Genomic DNA, 22,738 nt, shown 5'->3' with positions numbered 1-22,738 from the left:
TATGTAGGGATGGATATAGCTTGTGGCAAGCAAATCACAAGTCATAAATATATATCTGACTAAATTCCTGGAAATGCGTTCCTAGGAAAAGGCTGTCCCAGCCAGCCGGTGACCTCCTGGTTCACAGAGCAAGAAAACAATTTCAGCATTTCTTTCCCAGTCCATCCTTTTATCATCTCAAATAAAAGATAACATGCCACTACAAAGAGTACCAAAACTTTACAACTCTTCAAAAAGGTACTTTACTTCCTCATATAAAGTTTTGTCACTGCTCAAAACTTACGAGCCAAACAGCTTCTCAGATTTTCAGAAAACTGAATAGTTATAATAAGTTACATCTTCAACATGAACGCCACAGCCTGGAGTTCTATATATGAGTCTCCCACCTTCCAAAGTTGGTGTACGTTTGTTAAAATCACAAGAAGAGATGTTGCTGGAGGGTTTTTACTGAGCTATAAATAAATTGTATGTATTGATTACTACCCTACAGTTGTTTTCACCAAGTAGATATACTTGAGGCCAGGAGGATGAACCACGGGCAAAATAAGTGCCCTAACACCCTCTAACCTGGCCACAGCACCTGATCAAACACTTCTTTCCACATCCGTTTTGTTTACTTCCGAACATGTACCAATGCTCCCAATCCCCTTCTACATTTTATTCCTGTAGACAGGCAATATTGAAGGGTTAGCACCTAAAAAATAGGAAAGTCACCCAACCACGTATTCGGCTGCAGAATATAATACACATCTTCAGAAATTTACAAACACACATCTAAACAAAACCAGGCTGAGCAAGGTAATCATCTTGGTATTTTTCTGAAGGATAGCTAGGCTGTGTGCCCAGAAGACTAGGAGGAGAACCAGAGCCTGGTCGAGCTATGTAAAACCACAGCACTGCTGGAGAAAGAAGTCGGTATTTACATCACACTTGCTGTAAAGTGTGAATTACTGAAACACTGATAAATGTTAAAAATTTCTTTTTAACTACACCATGGAATTCACTTTTGCAGAAAGTGAGATTTACATTATCAGTCGATCAATATTCTGTAATGGTAACTAATGTACCTGATCTTACACCTCACCTAACAGAGCATTTATGAACAGAATTCCTTCCTTTTCAGCCTCTACGGCACACCTTCAAGTTGCCACCTCTTTTAATCAACCACACAAAAAAAAAAAATTCAACTTTATCATTCTCCTCCCCACTTTAATTTCTCTGCCCTTCTTTGTACACCCTTGCCTCTTGCTTTACGGGCGGCTTCACAAATTGCATCCTCAGTGGTGCTGCGGGGTAACCCTTCGTCCTGGAAGAGCATCCAGCAGACACTGCCATCGCTCTGCTCAGGGGACTGCACTAATTCCAACACCTTCTGCCTGCCTCGTCCCTAACTTTACGAGCCTCCTGTAGGAAATGCTAAACACAGTTTAGTTGCTAAAATGAACGCTTACAGCCGTTAGTACTATAAGCAAACGGAATTTCAAATTCCATTTATTAAACCTCTTGTGTCTTACAGCAGTACAAACCACACAACTTTTGGTAAGTTTTCATAATCGGAATATTTGATATAAATTATGTTGAGTGGAGGTCAAAACACGTTTTTACGGTGGCTACAGGCAGCATGCCCACTATACAATGAAAACCCACAAGTTTTGAGGGGATTGTTTTGTTCTTTTTAATAGCTAATGAAAACTTACCTACAATATAATTCCATTGTCTTCCAGCTAGTAGCTTAATGTCACTCGCCTTTCAACTGTGTTTATGATTTATAGCTGAACTTTTTTTTAAAACAGAATTTGAAAAACTAAAGGCTTACCTTGAAAGCGGGTATATCCTAATGTTTCTCCTCGGAAACTCTTATAATATTTTACTCCATAAACTATAATTGGTCTTCTAAGAATATGTGCAAGTACAAAAATGTGTGTCTGCTCCAAACTCGCTCCAGGCTGAACCAAACACAAAGAAAGACAAAGCTTGAAACAGAATTTATCATTCTCTACTTGGAAATTTGAAATACAGCCTCCAAATTGAGACAGAAAATCCTTTTAAGAGTGGTGTAGCTTTGACAGAAAAAATGAAAGACTGGGAGACTATTACGTATCAGTTGGAAATAAGCAAAAACATTTCAGCTAGCACAAGAACTTAATCTGTCAGTAATCATTTTCTCCTGTTGCCCAGATTCATTCTAACATATTTCATTCCCCGGTTAGAAGTGAAACTCTACATAGTGTTTAGTCTAAAAATAATTCACTCATCTGAGGAAAGGTTCAGGTAAATACCTTTTGATGATAGGAAAAGAGCACGTCCCAGACAAATCACAAGAAAATAGCACCAAAATCATGTCTATACTTTAAAAGAGCAGTTAAAAATATTCCTATAGTTGGAAGTTATAGGAACTTATTTTGGAGGGGAGTTATGAGTTCACTCTGACACCAAAAGCAGCAGACTTTTTTTGTACTGTACTGCTTAATGGTAAACTCAAAAATTGGAATTTTAAATGAACTTTTCCATCTTGGCAGGAAAAGTCTACCCAGTAATACCTTAAGATTGCTGGCTGTAAGAGGAATGTTTTCCTTTATACATGAAAATCCTTATTGCTGAAGAACACACTGAGTTTTTGAAATTTCTTTTCAGAAAGATTAAAATACCCTTTCTAACAAGCACCTTATAAAGAAGTTTTCTTACCTGGCTCGCAAGAGAGAGTATGAATGCCCAATCTTCCTGCCACTGTTCCTCTCGCAATGAGAAATGTAAACCAAAGCTTTGGGAATACCACGATTCTTTTACTCTTTCCAGCGTGTATAGAACCTAAAATTTTAAAGAGTGGCAAAGACAAAAATATTTACTCAGCCACCATATACCCAATAACAATATTGAACCCTTTTAATTCTTTATCCCAACTCTGCATAAAAGGGAGAAGAAAGAGAGCATACATCAATAAAACTGGGTTTTGGGTTTGTTTTTTTTAATATTCAGGAGACTCCATTTGCTCATCTCATTTAAGAAATCACTCGGGATGGCAATGCCTACAGCAAACATGCTGTAATAGATGCAAGTTCCTACACCTCCTGGCTAGTCTGAAACTTGTAGCAATAGGTTTTTTCAAAGCCTTATTTAGGCTTATTTATTTTTAAGTGTTGATGTGCAGGGAACAAACACAAGACATTCCGTTTCATGTAAAAGGAGTTGCTCATTCTTCTCATACAAACAATACCGATATTCTCCATTGTTGACCATATCATGAGCCAATTAACTTCAAAGGACTTGTGTATCAACCTCAAATAGACTGTGGTTAAGAATCTGTTTTATATTGCTTTTTGGTCAAAGAGTATGGTAATTTCACCTTATACAGAACAGCTATAAAGCAGCATGAATAAGAATCAAATACAGAAAGCGGGATTAATCTGATTTACACTGCAAGTTTTAAAGTCAGAGGATTAATATTTTTCTGTTTAAATTAAAATCGGCATTTTTGTAGGCTAGTTTAGTCCTAATATTTTACGCCTTTCTTAATCAAGTACAAAGAAAAAATGACCTACACATCGAAAAGCAGATGCTGGCTTTTTAAAAATTTAAACTCGGTCCCATTGCTGCACTATAGGAAGGCCACAACTTCCAATCAGGAACACGGGTTTAGCCAGCTTTTAAACAATGGTCTTTATTGTGAATACAAAGAAACCATTCTGAAGTCCAGCTTATTAAAAAACTCAATGAAATGAACTCATTTAATTAAAATCTGATTAAATTAACAGACAGTGAGTGTGTGTCAGAGAAACCTTTCCTATGCTTTCAGTAAAGATGGAATGATCCTAAAATCTTGGTGTCTATAACAGCTGTCACCAACCAGGCTGGCTTTCCCAAGTAAAACTAAAACCTCTGCATGGTCTAAAAGACCTGTCAGTAAGACATTTTGATATGTCTCTGTGCCTTGTAGACAGAAGGCTCAAGATTTTGATCTCATTTAAGATGAGCTTTTCAGTTCATGAATGCTTCTGTCATTCAAAAAAAAAAAAATGCTGAAAGCCAACATAGGGCATATGCCCATTCTCCATCAAAACCTAATGGTGGGATACAAAGAGGGACAAATGAGGAAACTAAAAAAGTGTAGTCATTTTAAAGATGAGTGGAAGAGACTGCACAAACCAGAGCCTCTGGGAACTTCACGATGGAGCTTTTTCTGAGTACCAGACACTAGACTGTCTAGCAAAAAGATTCTTCTTTGTTCAGCATCTACACAAACATAACAAAATGAGGCCAAATGAGTTACATGAGTGTTCTGTCTCTGACTATAAAAATACCCATTTTTGTGTCTCTGAAGGCTTTGAAGAACCATTCCACTAGACAAAAGTTTAAACATACTGTTGTTGAGACTAGTGATTGCATTTAAGAGCCTATTCCTTCAGCAAAATCATGAAAGCCAGTAACGACGACGTCACTTCGTATCTGCTACACATCCTATCCCACAAAATTAAATGTATCTTGGCCAATATAGAATCTACACAGCAAGTATAGGATGTACAGGATGATCCGTGTACAACAGAACTTAACTAAAAGACTTGTACTAATTTTTCAGATCACAAACGAACAAATAAGATTATCCAGACTGAAGGTAGGCAACTGTAGTCAAACAACTAGAAAGGAACACATGAATCAGTTACAAAAAAAATTGTGCTCCCTTTAAGGGTAAAAATTAAGTAAATTCAGAGTAAAATGAAAATTCTGTCTAGAACATGAATTAAAAAGCTTAACCAGATTTAATACACTCTAAATAATGAGTGTTACATTAGACACAATAGTAAGTTAGTTAACACTAACATTGTGAAAGACTGGTTTAAACCTCAGTAGTCTGCAGCGTGTTTTTGGATACCATGCCTGTTTCTGTTACCATAAAGAACAAAACCTGATCTATCATAAATTTCTGTTCTGGCCTCAGGGGAACTGCTTGTGATGCCAGGGACATTCCTGCATGGTCGAGATGCACGCTCCATTATAAACAACTCTATAGCAGTGACAGATCCACTCGGAGGCAGGTTCTTGGAAGAATTGTTACTGAAGCACCACTTTATTGAATCCAGCTCTGGGCTAATTTGGGGGGGTTTCTCCAGTTTTTTTTTGTTGTTGTTTAAGGGTACCCCTAAAATAAACCTTTGTTGTTGACTTCTTGTACAGCACAGAGAGCAAGGGGACAGGCTCCTTCTCTAGTACGCCTGCTGATAGTGTTTCTCTTGTCCTTGACTACAAGAATGTAAGAAATCTAATCGCCTGTGTCTTACATTATTAGTCTTTATCAATCTCTTTCCTTAGTCCCATTACACAGTTGAGAGCTGCTGGGACACCGCTGGAGGTCCAACTGTAAGAATTTTTCCTCTAGCAGAGACAAACCAGAGTATCAGACTAATGAAGGTTGCCAGTGTTAAACCAACAAAAGTTGTTTTACGGAATGATAAATTAATGCTATGGCCAACTGACAGCACTGGTTAAATGTCAGCACTCTTCTTTACTGCCATTATTTTAGCAGCCAGAACAGGAACAAAAAGAGCAATGTCAAATAAAGCTGTAACTAAGCAGATGGAATCAAAATACTGAGAAGTTTATACAGGAATAAAAGGTTATCTTCTATTAACAATCTTCTGCAAAGCTTCCACCAACAGAAGCAAGGCATGGCACGTACATGATTTACATTGCAAGTAAATTCCAGTCTTAACTGCGGTTAATGCACTCTTGACAAGCACACATCAGAAAACATGTTACTGTGTTTTAAATGCTATCTGCTGCATATCACATACCATCGCCGAGTTCAGAATGTCCAAGTTTCCAGCGCTTGTGTTTGAAATAAGCTGGATCTAGATTACTACATGAATCACAACATGACTCAACATCTTTGAGGCACATAATCCCCAGTAAACTGGGGAGTGGTGGTTTTCTTTTTAATATTATACTACTATCAACTGCTGCGCTACATGGACAGCTTATCTTTAACGTTGCCATAAAAACTAACTTACCAATGTGAGCAGTCATGTAAACTGTCGTGAAGAGCTTTCCGCAGCACTGAATCCTTGTCGTAAATGCCCCAAGTGGCTTGTAGTACTGAATCCAGCAGGCAGTCCCCTGCAGTCCGATTCCAAAGTGCATATAGTCTGCTGTCCAAGCGCGTACCCAGTTCCAGTGACCAGTTAATAATGGGAGATTCCTCTTCTAGCTCTGCAACATGACAATAATCTCTTTTAAAACCTACATTCATTTGAAGTCTGAACAGCACAGTAACGGCATGACCTCAACAACTTACCCACTTACGTGATTAAAACTAGGTTTGCTTTCATACTACAAAAACAGGTGAACTACAATGGCTAAAAGTATTCCTTGGGCAAAATACTGTCAAGAAAACAAGGAAAAAAAAAGCTCTGCAACATGACAATAATCTCTTTTAAAACCTACATTCATTTGAAGTCTGAACAGCACAGTAACGGCATGACCTCAACAACTTACCCACTTACGTGATTAAAACTAGGTTTGCTTTCATACTACAAAAACAGGTGAACTACAATGGCTAAAAGTATTCCTTGGGCAAAATACTGTCAAGAAAAGAAGGAAAAAAAAAACCCCAAACCAAACCATAGCCTTAAAAAGATGCAGAAAGTAATTTGTTTGAGGATTGTTACTGAAGTGGAAAGATTTGTTCCGCATTCTTTAAAGAGTTTGTGACTTAAAACTGCCAAGCTTTAAAAATCTTTGAAATACAAAGACATATTACAAACATCATTTCTACAGACTCCATTCTCTCTCTGCCTCATAAATAGAATGTAAATGTTAACATTAAAATAATTCCAGGGTGAAGATTAACTTGATAGCATCAAATCTATGTTTAAAACAAGTTCAGGCAGCAAGGTCACATACATTAAAAAAAAAAAAAAAGTGTGTGTGTGTGTGACAGCAAGGAGAGATTCTAACGATTCTCAGGGCACTGGGGGACAGACTTTAGCAGAGCCTGTTGTGACAGGACAAGTCATAATGCTTCTAAACTAAAAGAGGGTAAATTCAGAGTAGATTTTTCGCAATGAGGGTAGTGAAACGCTGGCACTGGTTGCCCAAAGAGGTGGCAGATGACCCATCCCTGGAAACATTCAAGGTTAGACTGGATAGGGCTCTGAGCAACCTGGTCTATGTCCCTGCTCATTGCAGGAGGGTTGGACTAGATGACCTTTAAAGGTCCCTTCCAACCCAAACCGTTCCATGATTCTATGATTCATTTACCTTTCTGAACATCTCTATCAAGTACTTCGTCAAATAACTTTTCTTGGACTGTGGGTGGTAAGTCTTCAATATCTGGAAAATAGAAAACAAACACAAAAGTCACTGAACATTACTGTAAAAGAGACAAGTTACCAGCTGATGCTCAGGAGAACTTATGCAACAGCTTTCGCCCTATCATCCCTAACATCTCCTCTGAAAAGCTGCTATTATTTTAAGATCTGTCATTTGTGACCATAGGCTTCATAGAGCACGCTGATGTAGATACGTATCTCAGACTGGCTGTCATACCTTTTATGCAGAAAGGATCGTCACAGCACACGTAGGGTAAGAATGGACTTCTCTGAAGGAGAAAGTGAAGTAGAGAACCACTTTGAGGTCGGGGGAAAAAACCCAAGTATTTTCAACCGTACCATATTTAGGACAGCTTCAATCCTAAGCAGTAGTTTTGCACCCATCTGAATGGCTTCCCCTCCCCAGTCTCCCCCAATGGACAGGTACAGCTTGCCAGAACACCTGCTTTCTCAGTCATTTCATGCACTCTTCAACAAAATAGTTCAGAGAACCCCAATGGTCTGCAGGTCACAGTTTGCAGGTAAGAAAACAAGAAACAGGAAAACTATTGAGCTATGATACGGAAAATGCCCCTGCTGACAACTGCTTCAAGAGCTTTACAGACATCTTCTTTTAAAAAAAAAAAAAAGGGGGGGGGGAGGTGGGAGGTGGCAGAAAATTATGTAATGGGCAAAACTTTGTGAAGTCCACATTTAGGCACACGAGTTGCTACTGCAGCACACTATTGTTTGGTGCAGGCAGGGTTTCGTGGGGTGGTCTTTTTTTTTTATATGGTTGTTCTTTTTAAACTAAAACTGGCTTACAGTGGTGTGCTGGTTTTGGCTGAGATTGAGTTAATTTTCTTCATAGCAGCCAGCAGGAGGCTAGGGTTTGGATTTGTGGAATGAACAAGTGGCTGCATGGTGCTTATTGCCAGCTGGGGTTGAACCACAACAAGCAGCCAGCAATCAATTTGAAAGTTTTGCACTCTAATGTCTATGTATCGGCTCTTCAAGAGGTTCCTATCCATTTACTTGAAAGACTGAGTGGAAACTGGTTCCTAAACTACATCATATAGGTAATACCTGAATAGGACTCTGTGATTTATACCTCTATGCTGTCTTGAGACCAGCTACCAACTGTTGACTACAAAAGATGTTCAGTTGAGTAAGTGGAAATACATTGACAGTCTTGACGTACAGCTTTTGAACATTCTTATTCCATAATTATTTTATGGCTATTACATGTGTCAAAAAGCTGCACAGTGGTTTAAGACGTATCTCTGAAAAATACTGAACAAATTCCTCAGTTCTGGGAAGAGCAACATTTCTCATGTGTGTTATGAAATTACTCTGTTGCCTCTCCTTCCCTTTTCTCCCCAAAACAGCAATGAAGTGTTAGTCTCTAGATATTTCGTACACCCACGCCGTCTGCCTCTCAATACGTGACCCACAGAATAAGACTGAATACAGAATCTCAAACAGAAAGTTGTAGACAAGTGGTAGATACTATCCAGGCTTTTTGAAGAGGAGGAAAAGAGGTAACGCTCAACCAAAGAGGTTCCAAATACAATTCTTACAATGCTACTGCTTTATAAAAAAAGACAAACTGATTTGTTCATTAGTACAGCTTCCATCTACACATTTTCTTACCTGTGGTAGCACTTCTATTAAAGGAAACAGCTATTGAAGATTAACAAAAAGCTATTAATGGACAAACATTCTCCTGATCGTGGAGTACCTCAAAAGTATTCATAAAGTGCTACTGCTATAACCAGGTACAAACACAAAGAATAACTCTGGGCCATAATGGAAAGGACTGAAAACTAACACAGCCGAGTGAGAAGTTGTATTAGAGCCCAGAAAAATGTCTAGGCTCCAATCTTAACTTTAATTTCTTTATAATACACCACTTTTCTTCAATTTCCTTGTGCCTAAAGAGGACAACAGATGTTCACTTCACAGGAACAAAGTATGGGTTGAAGTGTGCAAAACCTGAATATGAATAAGCAAATTCAACTACTAGATCTGACCTAAGGTATTAAAACTTAATAAATAAAACCTACACACACACCACCACCACCAGAAAGTCAAAGTACACATCCAAAACAAGCAATCGTCAATTAGGTGACCAAAAAAAAAAAAATCTTCCATCAATAAGAATAATTTTGTAGCTACCTGCAGGTAACGTAAACGTTACAAGGTCAGTCAGAAAATAGCAAGCAAAGTCTCCCTTTCGTTGATGAAGAGATGCAGCAATTTCACGACGAATTTGTTCTGTGACCTCTGGACTTTTTTAGGAATGCATTTCGCTGCATGTTGTGATACCTGTAACATGACACAGTTACTGCACTCAGTATTATTTCTAGTTGAATAAAAAGACTTAGGAGTGAGAACTACCAGCAGACAGTATTTTCTTAGCAATTAATACAACAGAAGTATAAACACTGGTACCCTGAAAGATTAAATGTTTAGTGACTCTCAATAAATTGATGTCTCATTTCTAGCTGACAACATAAAGCCAGTTAAAAACCTCTTTAATTCAAAATGTATTAACAGGTGCCCACTTCCAGCAGGAAAAAGATAGCAAAAACCAAAAATAGGTAAAAGATGGATACCAATAACTCAAAAGTTATGCATGAGCCCAGTCCATATTTAACAAAGAACTTCATTACCACAGCACAACAGTTTCCTACAAAGAATCTTCTCAAAAACGATTAAGCTAAGATACTTAAATTTCTCCAGATTCTAAACATTGCTGGCAGAAGGTGATACAGGGTAAATGACATAGAGATGACACTGGATATGTTAAAAAAAAAAGACACACACTTTCACTAGTCAATATCCTAGCAAAGGAAAGTATCACTGTGGCTCAAACACTACCAAGTATCTTTATAAATGGCATGTTGAGTAAATATTCCTAGAAACTGACACGAAACCAAACAGAAAAATCTGTAACACAGTGTTTCAGCAAATTCACTTGTTTTTAAATGTGTAACTCCATCCACCCAGGCAGCTACATAAACATCACAAAACTACTGATATTAGCCACATATAAATATATACTCAAAGCTTTAGCAATGTAGCTAAATGTCTTGCTTCATCTACTCTGTTTAATTACTCAGCTCCGTGCATTCCATCACCCTTATGCACTTCTCAGGCATGTTACTTTTCTCAGGAACACATGCTTTCAAAATTGCATTAAGTATCAAAAGAGCGAAGGAGGCAGAATAAACAAGGGGCAGAGGCAAAATAAAAGTTTGGCTCTGATCAGATGAGATGAAGAAAACAGACAAAAAAAAGATAACACAATTAGTTACTGGCCTAGTGAGGGGGCAAAGACAGAGGAGGAGGGCAAAGATCAACACAGTTGTGGTGTGCTGTACAAAAATATACATGGAAATGGAACGTGCAAGAGCAAGGAGAACGCAGAGAAGAACCAACCAGTCTATAAAATAGACAAAGAGTGGTAAAAATTCAGCTATTTGGCAAAGCAAGAAATTTGCCTTTCTCTAGAAGAGAAGCTCCCAAGAAAACCAGGGAAGAAAAACCACGTAGACTTACTCATTACCCAAATTCATTAAAAACCTGTGCTGTCATTGATCTCAGTGTTCTGCTTTCAGGGCATTTCCTCTCCTCCACCCAAAGCACAGGAAGCCTGACAATAGCTCACTTCCACCGCCAGTAAAGTCAGACCGTGTGCCAAGACTGCTCATTAAGGAGAAAACTGAATGTCCTCAGGACCACCACACACACAGAGCCTTAAAGTAAACTCATTTCTTAAGGACAAACATCAACAAAGGCACCAAGCAGCAATTCATGTATCCAAACAATATTAAAATCTATCTACTAGAGACTGAAGTTACATGTCACTGGCTGCAAACAATGGCGCAGTTACATAAGGTCTCTACTCAAGGGCCAAAGTAACTCACCTCCGTGAGCAAAATCGCGAGCATGTCTTGCCTCTGAAAGCGTATCGCCAGATGTACAAGCGTGTACCCGACGTCAAACGCAGAAGGGCGATTTAGCAGGCGTACTTCATCTGCAGTAAGCTGGCGGGCAATATCTCCTCCTGATGACTTGTAAGCTTCGACAGCAGCTAAATCACCTTCTACAACTCCTGAAGAAAAAGAAAATTAAATTTGTTTTAGCTAGTGAATGAGCCATTCTGCATCAACCCACCTTATTTAACAGAGTTCACCTCCATCTACTCTGACATATGAAGAGCAACTGCATACAAGAAACTTGCAGATTTTTATTTCTTTTGTTAAACAACAGACTACAAAATATTTACACTTACCTGGCCTCCTAGACCATTTCCACTATCCAAACTAGCTGGAAGAGATGGCAGATCAAAAGTCAGCTGTGAAGTGGTGCTGAGGACCCTTGATGAAATACCGAGTATAACATATTCATGAGCGTTTCATTTCACCAGCAACACTGAGGGAAAGTCATTCATTCATAGTTCTGAGATTAGTTTATTATATCTTCCCTTTTAACTTATCTTAAAAACAAACTACTGGATATAAGAAACAGTCTTTTTTTTTTTCCAAAAAAGAAGAGGGCAGAGAGCACAGTTTCTCTTCAGCTCACCATCTCTGCTACTGATCAAACTTACACAGTTATCATTCAAGGTACTCTATTAAAAATGAATTAAAGAGAAATTACACACACACACACACACAGAGTGTGTAATTTCTAAAGCAAGATGACAGAGGGGGGAACTCTAACATCTACAGTCCCTGGGAATCTCCAGCTTATGTACGATGCTTCACATCAAGACCATTCATGCTGAAGACATTCCTTAGCTGCAATTATCAGAACACATCATCAACAAGGTGTGGTGGTGTTACACTGCAACCGACACTGTTAAAGGTAAGACTTTCTAAATTTAGAAATGCCTTCAACTATAGAGATTCTATTTTAGATATATGCTCCATAAGAGAACAGGGCAATGCTGAACTGAGGAAACAGACAAGTGATCTTAAAGCCACCTTCAGCAGAGAAGTAAACAGAATATTTCTAGCTCAGTATTGAGAAGCAGCCCTATTTGCAGCAGCTCAAGAACAGAAGAGCACGAGCGCGTATCACAGAAATGAGAAAGCCCTCTCCCCTCTTTTCTGTAGCTAAATCTCCTTGCCAGCTCCTAAGAGTGAGGAGCTGAGCAGAAGCTGTGAGGCTGGAAATTGAGACTCAAGCTCATCCTTCACTCAATTTGCTTACCAAGTCTCAAAAGTTCATCAGAAGGGGAAGAGGTAAATCTCAGTCAGGGCACTCACTCCCATTCAGGACTAAGATGCAAACAACAGACCCCAAAAAAACAAACAAGCAAGCAAAAAACCACAACCAAAAAGCCACCACAACAAAATGAACTGCCTACTACAGAGAAGCTCCCTAACTGCTAGGTTGCTGGTTAATCCAGGATTTAGGAAAGCATTCTTAGCTCAGCCAGAAAGTCTGTCATTTTCAATACTGAGATTATAAAGCTTTCGGAAGAAACGCAGAGAGAAAATGGATCATCAGTGCAAGACATTTCTCTACAAAGTTATCAGCTCTGCCCAGTAAACCTCTAAAGATTGAAGTTAGATTATTCATTTCAACAGTTCCAGAGTACACACTCAACTGCAAATTTCAGCCATACAACATCTACCCGTTCATCAAGGACTCAAAAGTCCTAGGAGGCCAGGGCAGAGTGAAAACCATACAGGATGACAATTCCTTAGTTTTCTGATGCATGTGTCTGGTCTGCCTGGACAGGAAGACATTCCCATTCCACTCCAGCATTAACTGCCTGTGTATTCACCCCAGATGCGCTAAAGAACTCATTAGACAAGAGTTATGTCTGTCCCATTTTAGTTCTTGTTCCATAAGGGCTAGAACTTCACTGATGAAAAAAATATTTTATTTTAAAGAAAGGAGCTGCTGCTGATGGAGAACAGCTGCTTCGGTGAAGGGAAACGAACACTAAAAATTCACTGATCAGAGTTTCAAGAGATTCTCCAAAATACGTGTCAAAGGAATGCAATATGGGATATGCTCCTGTTGCAACATTTCCACTTCTGGGTGGAACTAAAACATACCAAAGTGAAACGTATGGGTTTGTCGATATATGCAGCATCCATAACAAGAATGCCAAGTGCTGCATTTTCATGCAATGGCATTTATGCCACTGATAAGGCTGCTTGTGATATAATTCCAACCAAATGCAGCAAATTGACCTGTTAGTTTGGTTTTGTTGGGGGTTTGTTTGTTGTTTTTTTTTTTAATAGATGTATATGTACATATAAGTATCAGCGTCAGAAAACTTAGATATTAGGAGGGAATGTTTTCCTGTGCGGGGGGTGAGGCAGTGGCCCAGGTTGCCCAGAGAAGCTGTGGATGCCCCATCCCTGGAGGGGTTCAAGGCCAGGCTGGATGAGGCTTTGGGCAACCTGGGCTAGTGGGAGGTGTCCCTGCCCATGGCAGGGGGTGGCACTGGATGGGCTTTAAGGTCCCTTCCAACCCAAACCATTCTGTGATTGTATGAATTTCTATGACCTGCCCTCTTAAAACAAGTTATACTACAGCTATGGCACAAGATCACCTGTTAGAAAATACCCAAGAATCCAAAAGGGAAAGAAGAATCTTGATCGGAGAGCAGATTCTCTGCTACCTTCTGATGCCTTTAATTTTTTTCTGTTTATATTAATTTAGGAAAGACATCTTGATAAAGACTAATAGGAACTTCACACCCTTTTATATTTTAACCACTTCTATTGACAGGGGAAAGATTCCAGTTACCATCCAACCAATGACAAACACACCAAAGACCACCCAAGGCTGGCAGGTAGCCACCGTGACAATCCAAATATCCAAAATTCAAACAAATATCCTCAAAATGATCTTTCAATTACAAATTATCAGACTCAAATCATGGTAACAGTTCCAGTCGGCCAGCCTGAGGAGTACACACTACACAGCAGTACATGCTACTACAGCCTTAAGTCAGTGCTGGGTCAATTAATTTTTGTCATTATTCCTTTAAGCCCACACGCTCTAAGGCAGCTTATTACCATCCCACTCTTAACCAAACCTCAGCAACAACTGAGGTCTAACTCTGATGCTGAGAGGCGGTCATGGGAGGTTTGGCAATGCCTTCAAGCACTACTACAAGCTGCAGGAAGGCTCCGAATCAGGGACATGTGCTGTACGCAGCACTGCCAGTTCTTGCAGTCTATTCCCACGTCCTGCAATACTTGACATTCCTAAAAGCCCCATGTCCTAGAATTAATTACTAAAATTGTTACATAAGCTGTCATTTTCAGAGTATGTTTCTAAACCTCACTGATGATGTTTAAGCTAAAGATCAACGCGTATATCAAAACCAGGCAAACTGTGTACGCTTTCTAGGCATTATTTAGAAAATCGAGATTGTAAATGTATTTTAGGTATAGGGTTGGCAATAGAAGAGAAGAACAGCGACGGTGTGCTAAATGACACATCAAACTAGCACAGGGACGGCTCATGGAAGGATGGTATGTGATCATATACATGCATCATATCTGGTCACCTTCTAGTCCTTAATCCAAACAGCCAAGTGACTGGGGGAAGCAGGAGGGGGGTATCAGGAAATTTTTTATATCAAGTCCAAACAAACCACTTCTGGATGCACTATTTTGTAAGCGAGTCTCAATAAACATGACACACAAAATCAAACCATATGGAGCTCATTCTGCATAATTTTTTGTACTGAGACCATTGCAAGTCTACATCCTTATAACAAACTTCCTCTTGCAAACCTGATACTAACTTGCACTGAAATACTGTGGCCTGAGTACCCAGAGCATCACTACTGCAGAGCCTATATTCTGTGGTCATTACAAACTTCTTTGGCCTCTTAGCCACAGGAAGAAAAGACCAAAATTCTCTTTACCCATTCTACCATCTCCCTACTCCATTTTAGCCCCTTCAAAAGAACAGGGAAAATTCCTGAGAGCTCGTCAGGTGCCAGCCTGCTTACAGTGCCAGTCAGTACAATCCAAAATATAGTAATTTCTAACAGGCACACTGCCAGAAATTGGAACCAGAAAACACAAATCTTGCCCCAAAACTATAGGGTAAACTTGCCTACATGCAACATTCATAAAAACTGCCTGCAATTCCTAAATTCAGCATCACCACTCCAAAATGAGATCTAAATATGCTTTTACTGACAACAGGAGGCACATTCCTACAATGGCTTTGATTTCTGCCACACCAATGAGAGCCTCCAATTCATTAAGTCAATTTAAATAAACCCTAATAAAACACTATTTACAGAAATATTACAGAAATATTTCCTGATGTTATAATTCACTACATTTCATAACACACAAGTGCCTGATTACTTACACAAGCAGCCTTTGAATTGTGTTCTGATACAGTGCGGTGGCAGTTGGATTATTCCCCACTGACACCCTCCGCATTCCTCAGACTGTTAAAATGTCAAAAGGAAGAGTGGCATTTGCCTGCAGATTGTTTGCACAGCACCCGTGAGGACTCCAGCGGCTAGACCTCTTGCGAGGGCACAGCTCTGATTAGTTACAAGAGCTACACAAATGCAAACAGATCGTTACGGCTCAATGTCTACTTCTGATCCACAGCAAGAAGAGCTTTTCTTTTACATGGACTCCAGAAATGTAAGACTGGCATTATTGCAACTGAAGACACCAATCTGTGCCTCCCCCCCAAGCTGTGCTTTGCTTAATGCACAAAAACATGACTATAGCCTGACATTGCAAGTGACAGGACAGAATGTCAAGTGCTGCACCCAAGTCATAAGAAAATACAAGTGCAAGTTAATATTCTGCCATTTACAGGTTCAACTGTGTTCCCATCTGCAAGTCAGGCATTTCCTCTTGTTGGAATATTCTTTCACAGCACTGGGAGCCAAGGTTTTTTCTTCTTCTGGTAAAGCCCAGACTCTTACAGATAGCACAGATCGGGAATATGCCATCTCAGTATACATGAGAAGATACATGATAGAGATTAGGAAAGTTATTTAAAAAAGACCAAATTTAAAAAACGTTTATCACCCAGTAACAACTATTTGTACCATCTTGATCCTGCGTCTTTCCTGCTACAACCCTTAGAAGTACCTTCTTTATTAGGTATCAGATACCACCTTTGCTCACATTAAATAAGCCCATAATTAGCCTAGATGCTAGACACAAACTACTTCAGCTAAGGTGCTAATACATTTATTCTTTAGAACATGTAAATATTTACAGGGTTTAGTGCAGTTAAGTAAACTTGGAAAATCTACAAGCATACCTAGAAAACTAAATCCTGTCTGCCCTAATTCACAGTCCCAGTGACTTAGGACCAGCCAATATAAAAGTTTCCAGATCAAGTACTACAGCAGCAACGCTTATTTATTTCAATATCTTTCAATAGTTCTGGAGTACACTGGCTGGCACAACTTGCAAATGAAATAGGCAAATTCCTTCAAATAGATCGATGCGGTTCTGTCGTTTTTCTAGAGGGCAGCAGAGAGGCTGGGGGACAGACAGAACTGGACACTGCCATAGCAGGTCAGGACAGGGGCTCACCAGCTCCGCAAACAGCTCCCAACAGCAGCAAGGTTGAAATTTGCAGTGAGACTAAAAGCAAGTAAGAACAGAGAATAGCAACCCTCACTTCCACCACGTTTGCTGTCAATTTAGTTAAAAGGTTCCTCAACAGTACCTCAACTGCTGTGGAGACAAATGAGCAATTGCAGAGCAGCAAAAAGCAGTCAGCCAGCCTCCAGTAGCTGATGTTGCAAGAGGCTCCTGACTCTCAAAACCTGTAAAAACATCACTGTATAAGAGACACACACACAGTCTTGCATATACTACAGGGCAGGCATTCTAAATCTTTGAAAAGGTTGAACAGGATTAAGCTGAAATGAAACAAGCAAAACCAGAGAGAATTCAATTCAATAACACACCTGCTAAAATAAATACAACATTTTTTGCTAAATTAATGTAAGACTGTGAAGATGCCTCTGTTTAGATAAAATATCTACAGAACAACCCAAAGATTTGAGATTTCTTTGATTCAAGGAGGTAGCAATGCTACCGTAAACAATGTGTGCTCACCTTTGAGTAGACTACAAAAGGAAACACTTCCTCTTAAGGAGGTCATTGTGCCTCCGATGTGGGACAATTGCAATCAACTCCACTATTCCCTGAACTGCTTGATGCTGGGCAATAGAAGGCAAGTTTGTCAAACAACCAAATTACACATTGTACAAGTCAGAGGTAGAGTCAGATCCCTTTATAACATACACCAGGTAAGAGACGTGGAGCCCTGAGCTGCTTCTCTTTTGCATATGTACGTACGTACTCCCATTTACTCATCCACAGACTCATCCCAAAATCGGTTTAAGCGACAAGGTGACCTTCCAGTAAGCGAGGGGCTGACACATTAAAACCTAATCCTGACACTTGTTAAAGATCTTACTGCCGCTCTGGCATTGAGAGTGCGGAGGAGCTGTGGTCTGACCACACAAGCTGGAGCATTCTCTGGAGCTCAGCCCTCATCCTCTTCCGACTATTCACCAGCGGTGCACCAGGTAGCCATAAAGAAAGTTTTATTACCAATAACTGCTCCATTTCAGCATTTTGAGCACCAAAAACATTCAGTCTGAGAAAAATTTCTCCTCTGAGAGGAAGAACTCCTTTGCAAACAAGTATGACACATCAGTTAATACAATAGAGAAGGATTATCAGAAAAACCTTTATGGGCCTCTAACCACACCCTTCAGTTCATTCTCCTCTTATTTCCAGAACCTCCCTAGTTAGTGATCTGCTTTTGATTGTGTGCTAACACTCTCTAGGTACTGACAGCTTGAGACAGAACCTTCTGTATACTAAATTTTTAAAATTCTTCACGCTCAGCAACTTGCATCAGCTTAAAAAGAATAACTTCCAAGACGACATGTACCTTAAACCTGAAGCCATCCAATGCATGAGAGTATGACTATCGTCTATTCTTTCTTCCATGCAAACAGCTCTTACCCCCAAATACAGTCCATGTAGTATGTTTAAAGCAACACACATCTAAGAACTGCTGAAAGATGTCCTCATCCCCCTCTCCCATCTGTCAGAGGTATCCACATCCCTTGTTGCAGTAAAGGTTGATCTGTTGCATCCTAAGGGAAGCTGGACAGCAGAAAATCATGAATTATATTCAAATTAACCATCAGTCCTTCCAAGGCAAGTTTAAGTAATTATTTTTAACTTGATCATTTTTTTCACTTCTTTCTAGCATTAAGATATCACCGAGATTTAAAAAAAGAAGTTAAGAGACCAAAATAAAAGTATGTTTCAGTAGTTAAGATTTTCTACCAATGAGGAAGGCATTTTACCTACTCTGAAAGATACACACACAAATGTCAAGTAGTTATGATAGAACATATGCACAGTACACCGGTGACAATACAAGAGGTGACAGTTGTAAGCTTACACCACTGTCACCTGGCACAGCAGACAAGCATGCCAAGTCATGTTTCTCGGTACCACAAAGGAACAGGGGCTCTCCTGCTCCCCAGGCACCCCAACGGGCACTTTGCCGTATTTAGCCAAGGCCAGTGGGGCAGGTCATCTCCTGTCTGGCTCTTTCACGCTATACTTCCCCAAACAGCCCAAGCTAGCCTAAACTGACACCGGCAAGGAATGGTGCATGACCCTTCCCAGCCTCCAGCAGCTTCTTCCCCACCCATCCACTTCCCAGTCTCTTATTAAAGCATAAACAACCCCTGCAAGGTTTGGATGTGATGAGGAAACCAGGCTGGGTTTACTAAAACAGCAAAACAACCAAACAAACCACCACACCCCCCAGAAAAACATCCCCTCATCAAGCTCATCCAGCTTCATTTTTAGCAAGATTTGTTTCTAGATGCACTTCACAGAAACCCGCCGGGAGGAGGACAGAAACAAGCAGCTAGGACTATTTCGGGTGGCAGTGGCAGCTGAAAGCACTTGGGTACGTCAGTCCCTTCAGGCTGCCTTTATTGTCACCAAAGAGCCACATGTTCTGCAAGACACAGATCAGGAGGTGGCCTCCATCTCTGGGACACTGCCCAGCCAACCCCTTACCTAAATCTGGACAGAACGACCCTCCTTTCTCACAGGGTTTGTGAATGTTTGGGTAAAACATTTGGCACTATTTCAGAAAACTGAAGGGACAAAAGGACAGATTATAAAAAAAAAAAAAAATCCTGTAAGAGAGAGAAAGTAGTCGACAAAGGCAAAACTAAGCAGATACATATGTAGGAATACTAGGAATGAAATAACAGTCCTTTTAAGGATGTAGTGCAAAACAAGACTCATTACAGACCACTCTAAATATTTTGGATTTAAGGAACACACTCTAGTTGCTTCTTTCACAGAGCTAAGAATAATGCTGGTCTACTCGCTTTCGGAGCCCCCAGCCCAGAAGTCTGGCCTGTGATGGCAGCAGCCACTTTACGGACCTGAACTGACCGAGCAGCACATGCTCTCTTGCAGCAGTCAATAAGCAGGCTTGGAGGAGAACAGAAAAGCAGAAGAAATCTGTAGGCTACAATTCAAGCTCAGGAGTTGAACGCACAATGCAAGAACCCCCAGCAGGGCTCTGCAGCAACCACACTCCGCTAGCACCATTGCAAAACCCAGCCCTGAACTGCCAGGAGAGGGGAGGCTTCAGCAAGTACTGAAGTGTAAGCCCCAAGAAAATTCTGAACACTAGAAAGATTTTATAGTGATGACCATCTTCATCCATTTGTACTACTTAAAACCACAGCCAGCTGTCACCAGCTTCACCAGACCCCATGCCAGTACTACTGTTCTGATGCATCAGATTCCCTAAGCCCCACAGGCCACCAAACCTCTTGTATCTTTGGCATAGATACTAAAAGTTATATAAAAGACAATGCAGCTTCATTTTAAATATACACTAGTTCCCCCACCCCAAGAACTGGGAGTCACCTTGGACTTGACATTAACCTTGTACTAGGCCAGTACAGTAGAAAGCACTGGTGTCCTTGCAGAAGCCGTTTTTAATTTTTTATTATACTTCAAATCCCCACAAACATGCACAGAGATACTTTTCTAAATCCACACAAGATGCACGTCTATCTTCACATTTCAGCTAAAAAGAACAGAAGTGGAAAAAAAGTAGTCCGATATATGTTTTTAATGAAACTCGACACTTAATTTAAATCCTAGTAAAGATCATTTTATAGTAGTCAAGATGTGAAGAGGGAGTTCAACTAAACAGCTGTCCTTAAAGCATCAAACCTTTTTCCTTGCTACCTTCTGAAAGATAATATCTTCTAAGAGAAAATAAAATAACCAGTCTGCCAAGAATTACTCCTACTCCTGCTCCTCTATCTTTTAACTCCAGGGAAAGCTACACTTTGTACATCCAAAAACTTTAAACCGATACATCTCTCCCACATAAGCCAGACTCAAAGCAAACGGACCTTCCATGACTGATTGAGCTTCAACTTGGAGGTGCACGGTCTGAAGTTACCGAATCCTAACAAGCCACCGCCTGTCAGCTGGACTATGGTAACAGACTGTATGAACTCTTACTCCATCAATTTTCACAAACTTACTTGACATTTAACATGAACTTGTCCTGTTTTATAACTGTGTTCGGCTAAGGACTGACAAGTGTTCAGCTCAGCTATAAATTCCCAAGAGCTCCAGCTGGCTAACAAACACTAAGTCACCATAACTCAGTTGATTCCAATAAGAACATAAGCTTCAGGCAAAATTGTTCAATTGACAGTTAAATTGTTTTAAGTATGTCACACTAAGACAACAGAACAACCAGCATAAGTGTGGCTTATTGCTTTTAAAATTACTGGTTAAACTGGTGTACCTTTCCAATATAGATACGCTCTGCAAAACGTCCAGAGACAACCACAAAAGAATCTGTGAAGCTTCCATCCATCTTCCTAAAGTTATTCCTGCTACAAGGATTATCGGGGAAAAATATGACATCTGTGAAATGCAAAATTAAATTCTGAAATGAAGGATTGATAATGAACAGCTTTGGTGGCTGTTTTTTTCCCCTTAGTTGAAAACTTACAGTAAGCGCTGAAGTTTCAGAAGGGAATCCATGAAATCTTTCAGCAGAATAGTAGTAAAAACCAGCATACAACTTCACTTGCATTCTAGCTTTCTCATCAAGATCCCTTCAAGACACCTTCAAACTATGTTAATTCTAAAAAAACAAATCACTATTGCCCTACAAAATTTCTATGAACACAGTTTTGAGTTTCACGTACAACTGTACAGTCACAAGCAACATTAAATACTTGCAAAACTCATGTTCTTAAATATAAACACAACCATTCCCACATGGATTAAACCTGAAAGTGTGAAATATTTGAAATAACACTGGAATAGTCCAAATAATTCACTTTTTTGAAAAGCCGAGAAAAAAACCCCTAATATTTAATACAATTGCTATCAGAATGCAAGGTAGACCTCTCTAAGGCACAGGAACAACCTCCAACAATTGATTTTGGGTATTCAATAACTTAGGAAATATCATACAGAATTTCAACTGCTTCGTTTCAGAAGGAAAAAGCACTGCACATCTGCTAGCATGTAAGGAGCTGAAGGTATCAGGAAATATTATGGCATCTAATTATTTTCAAAAGGAAATCTATTTGTACAACTATTCACGCAACACAAAAATAAACCGGAATATTCATTAGGTCAGAGAAACCAAACCCATAATACCCATAAGAACATTTACACCTGATCAAATATATTAAATAAAGCAGCTCCACAAATTAGTTTTTCAATGATAACCACCATGACTTCATGAAACATTAAGGAACAGTACGAGACATACTAGTAGCACTAGAGTTTCAAATGAAGTGTTTTACTCTAAAAATAGTTGTGTATTTCAAGTGTTTAACCTGCTTGTATGCTAGGGTACAAGAGATCTGCTTCTGGGAAGTTACAGCACAAAAGTTAACTCACAAGGTCAATAACTGAAGAAAACCCTGCTCTCAGATGTCTCTCTGTTCTTTAACAGCATTGGGAGAATTAGCCAGAGTTTCCTTAGGAAAGCACTAAAATACAAACCAAAATTGGTATTGGAATTTTTTTGAAGCAGTTGACTACAAAAATACTTTCAGAAAGCCTGTAAACATTTACAACACAGTATCTGTATGAATACAATATTATTACTTTCAAGGTCAGTATTACACATGCAGTTTCTTGGAGCTACATATTTTGGTGTTATTTTTAACATCTGACAGAGCATCTTGTACTGTTGCAAGCTCTCCGCTGTTTACAAATACTCTCAAGCTGCAGCTGCTGATTCTACTAGCGTATCCTACCATAGCAAAAACAAGAGTAATCTTAGTTATCCGACAATGGCAGTTTTTACAGTACTGTATGTATTGCATTGTTCTGCAGACTGGTTTT

At 39.6% G+C, this 22,738-nt stretch overlaps 1 protein-coding gene across 1 annotated transcript in view; it reads right to left on the bottom strand.

Annotated features, from left to right (window-relative positions):
- The window catches only part of ZRANB1 (zinc finger, RAN-binding domain containing 1), a 28,748-nt gene that overhangs the window by 3,997 nt on the left and 2,013 nt on the right, over positions 1–22,738 (bottom strand). The window contains 8 exon segments of the mRNA XM_010074298.1: positions 1,817–1,946; positions 2,686–2,784; positions 2,787–2,808; positions 6,003–6,201; positions 7,252–7,323; positions 9,480–9,596; positions 9,599–9,629; positions 11,234–11,421. Coding sequence (XP_010072600.1) covers positions 1,817–1,946; positions 2,686–2,784; positions 2,787–2,808; positions 6,003–6,201; positions 7,252–7,323; positions 9,480–9,596; positions 9,599–9,629; positions 11,234–11,421 — 858 coding nt within the window.

The sequence above is a fragment of the Pterocles gutturalis genome, unplaced genomic scaffold (assembly GCF_000699245.1).
Source record: "Pterocles gutturalis isolate BGI_N339 unplaced genomic scaffold, ASM69924v1 scaffold14762, whole genome shotgun sequence".
Taxonomy (NCBI): domain Eukaryota; kingdom Metazoa; phylum Chordata; class Aves; order Pterocliformes; family Pteroclidae; genus Pterocles; species Pterocles gutturalis.
The sequence above is the reverse complement of the archived record's forward strand: the minus strand, read 5'-3'. Positions and strand labels throughout refer to the sequence as shown.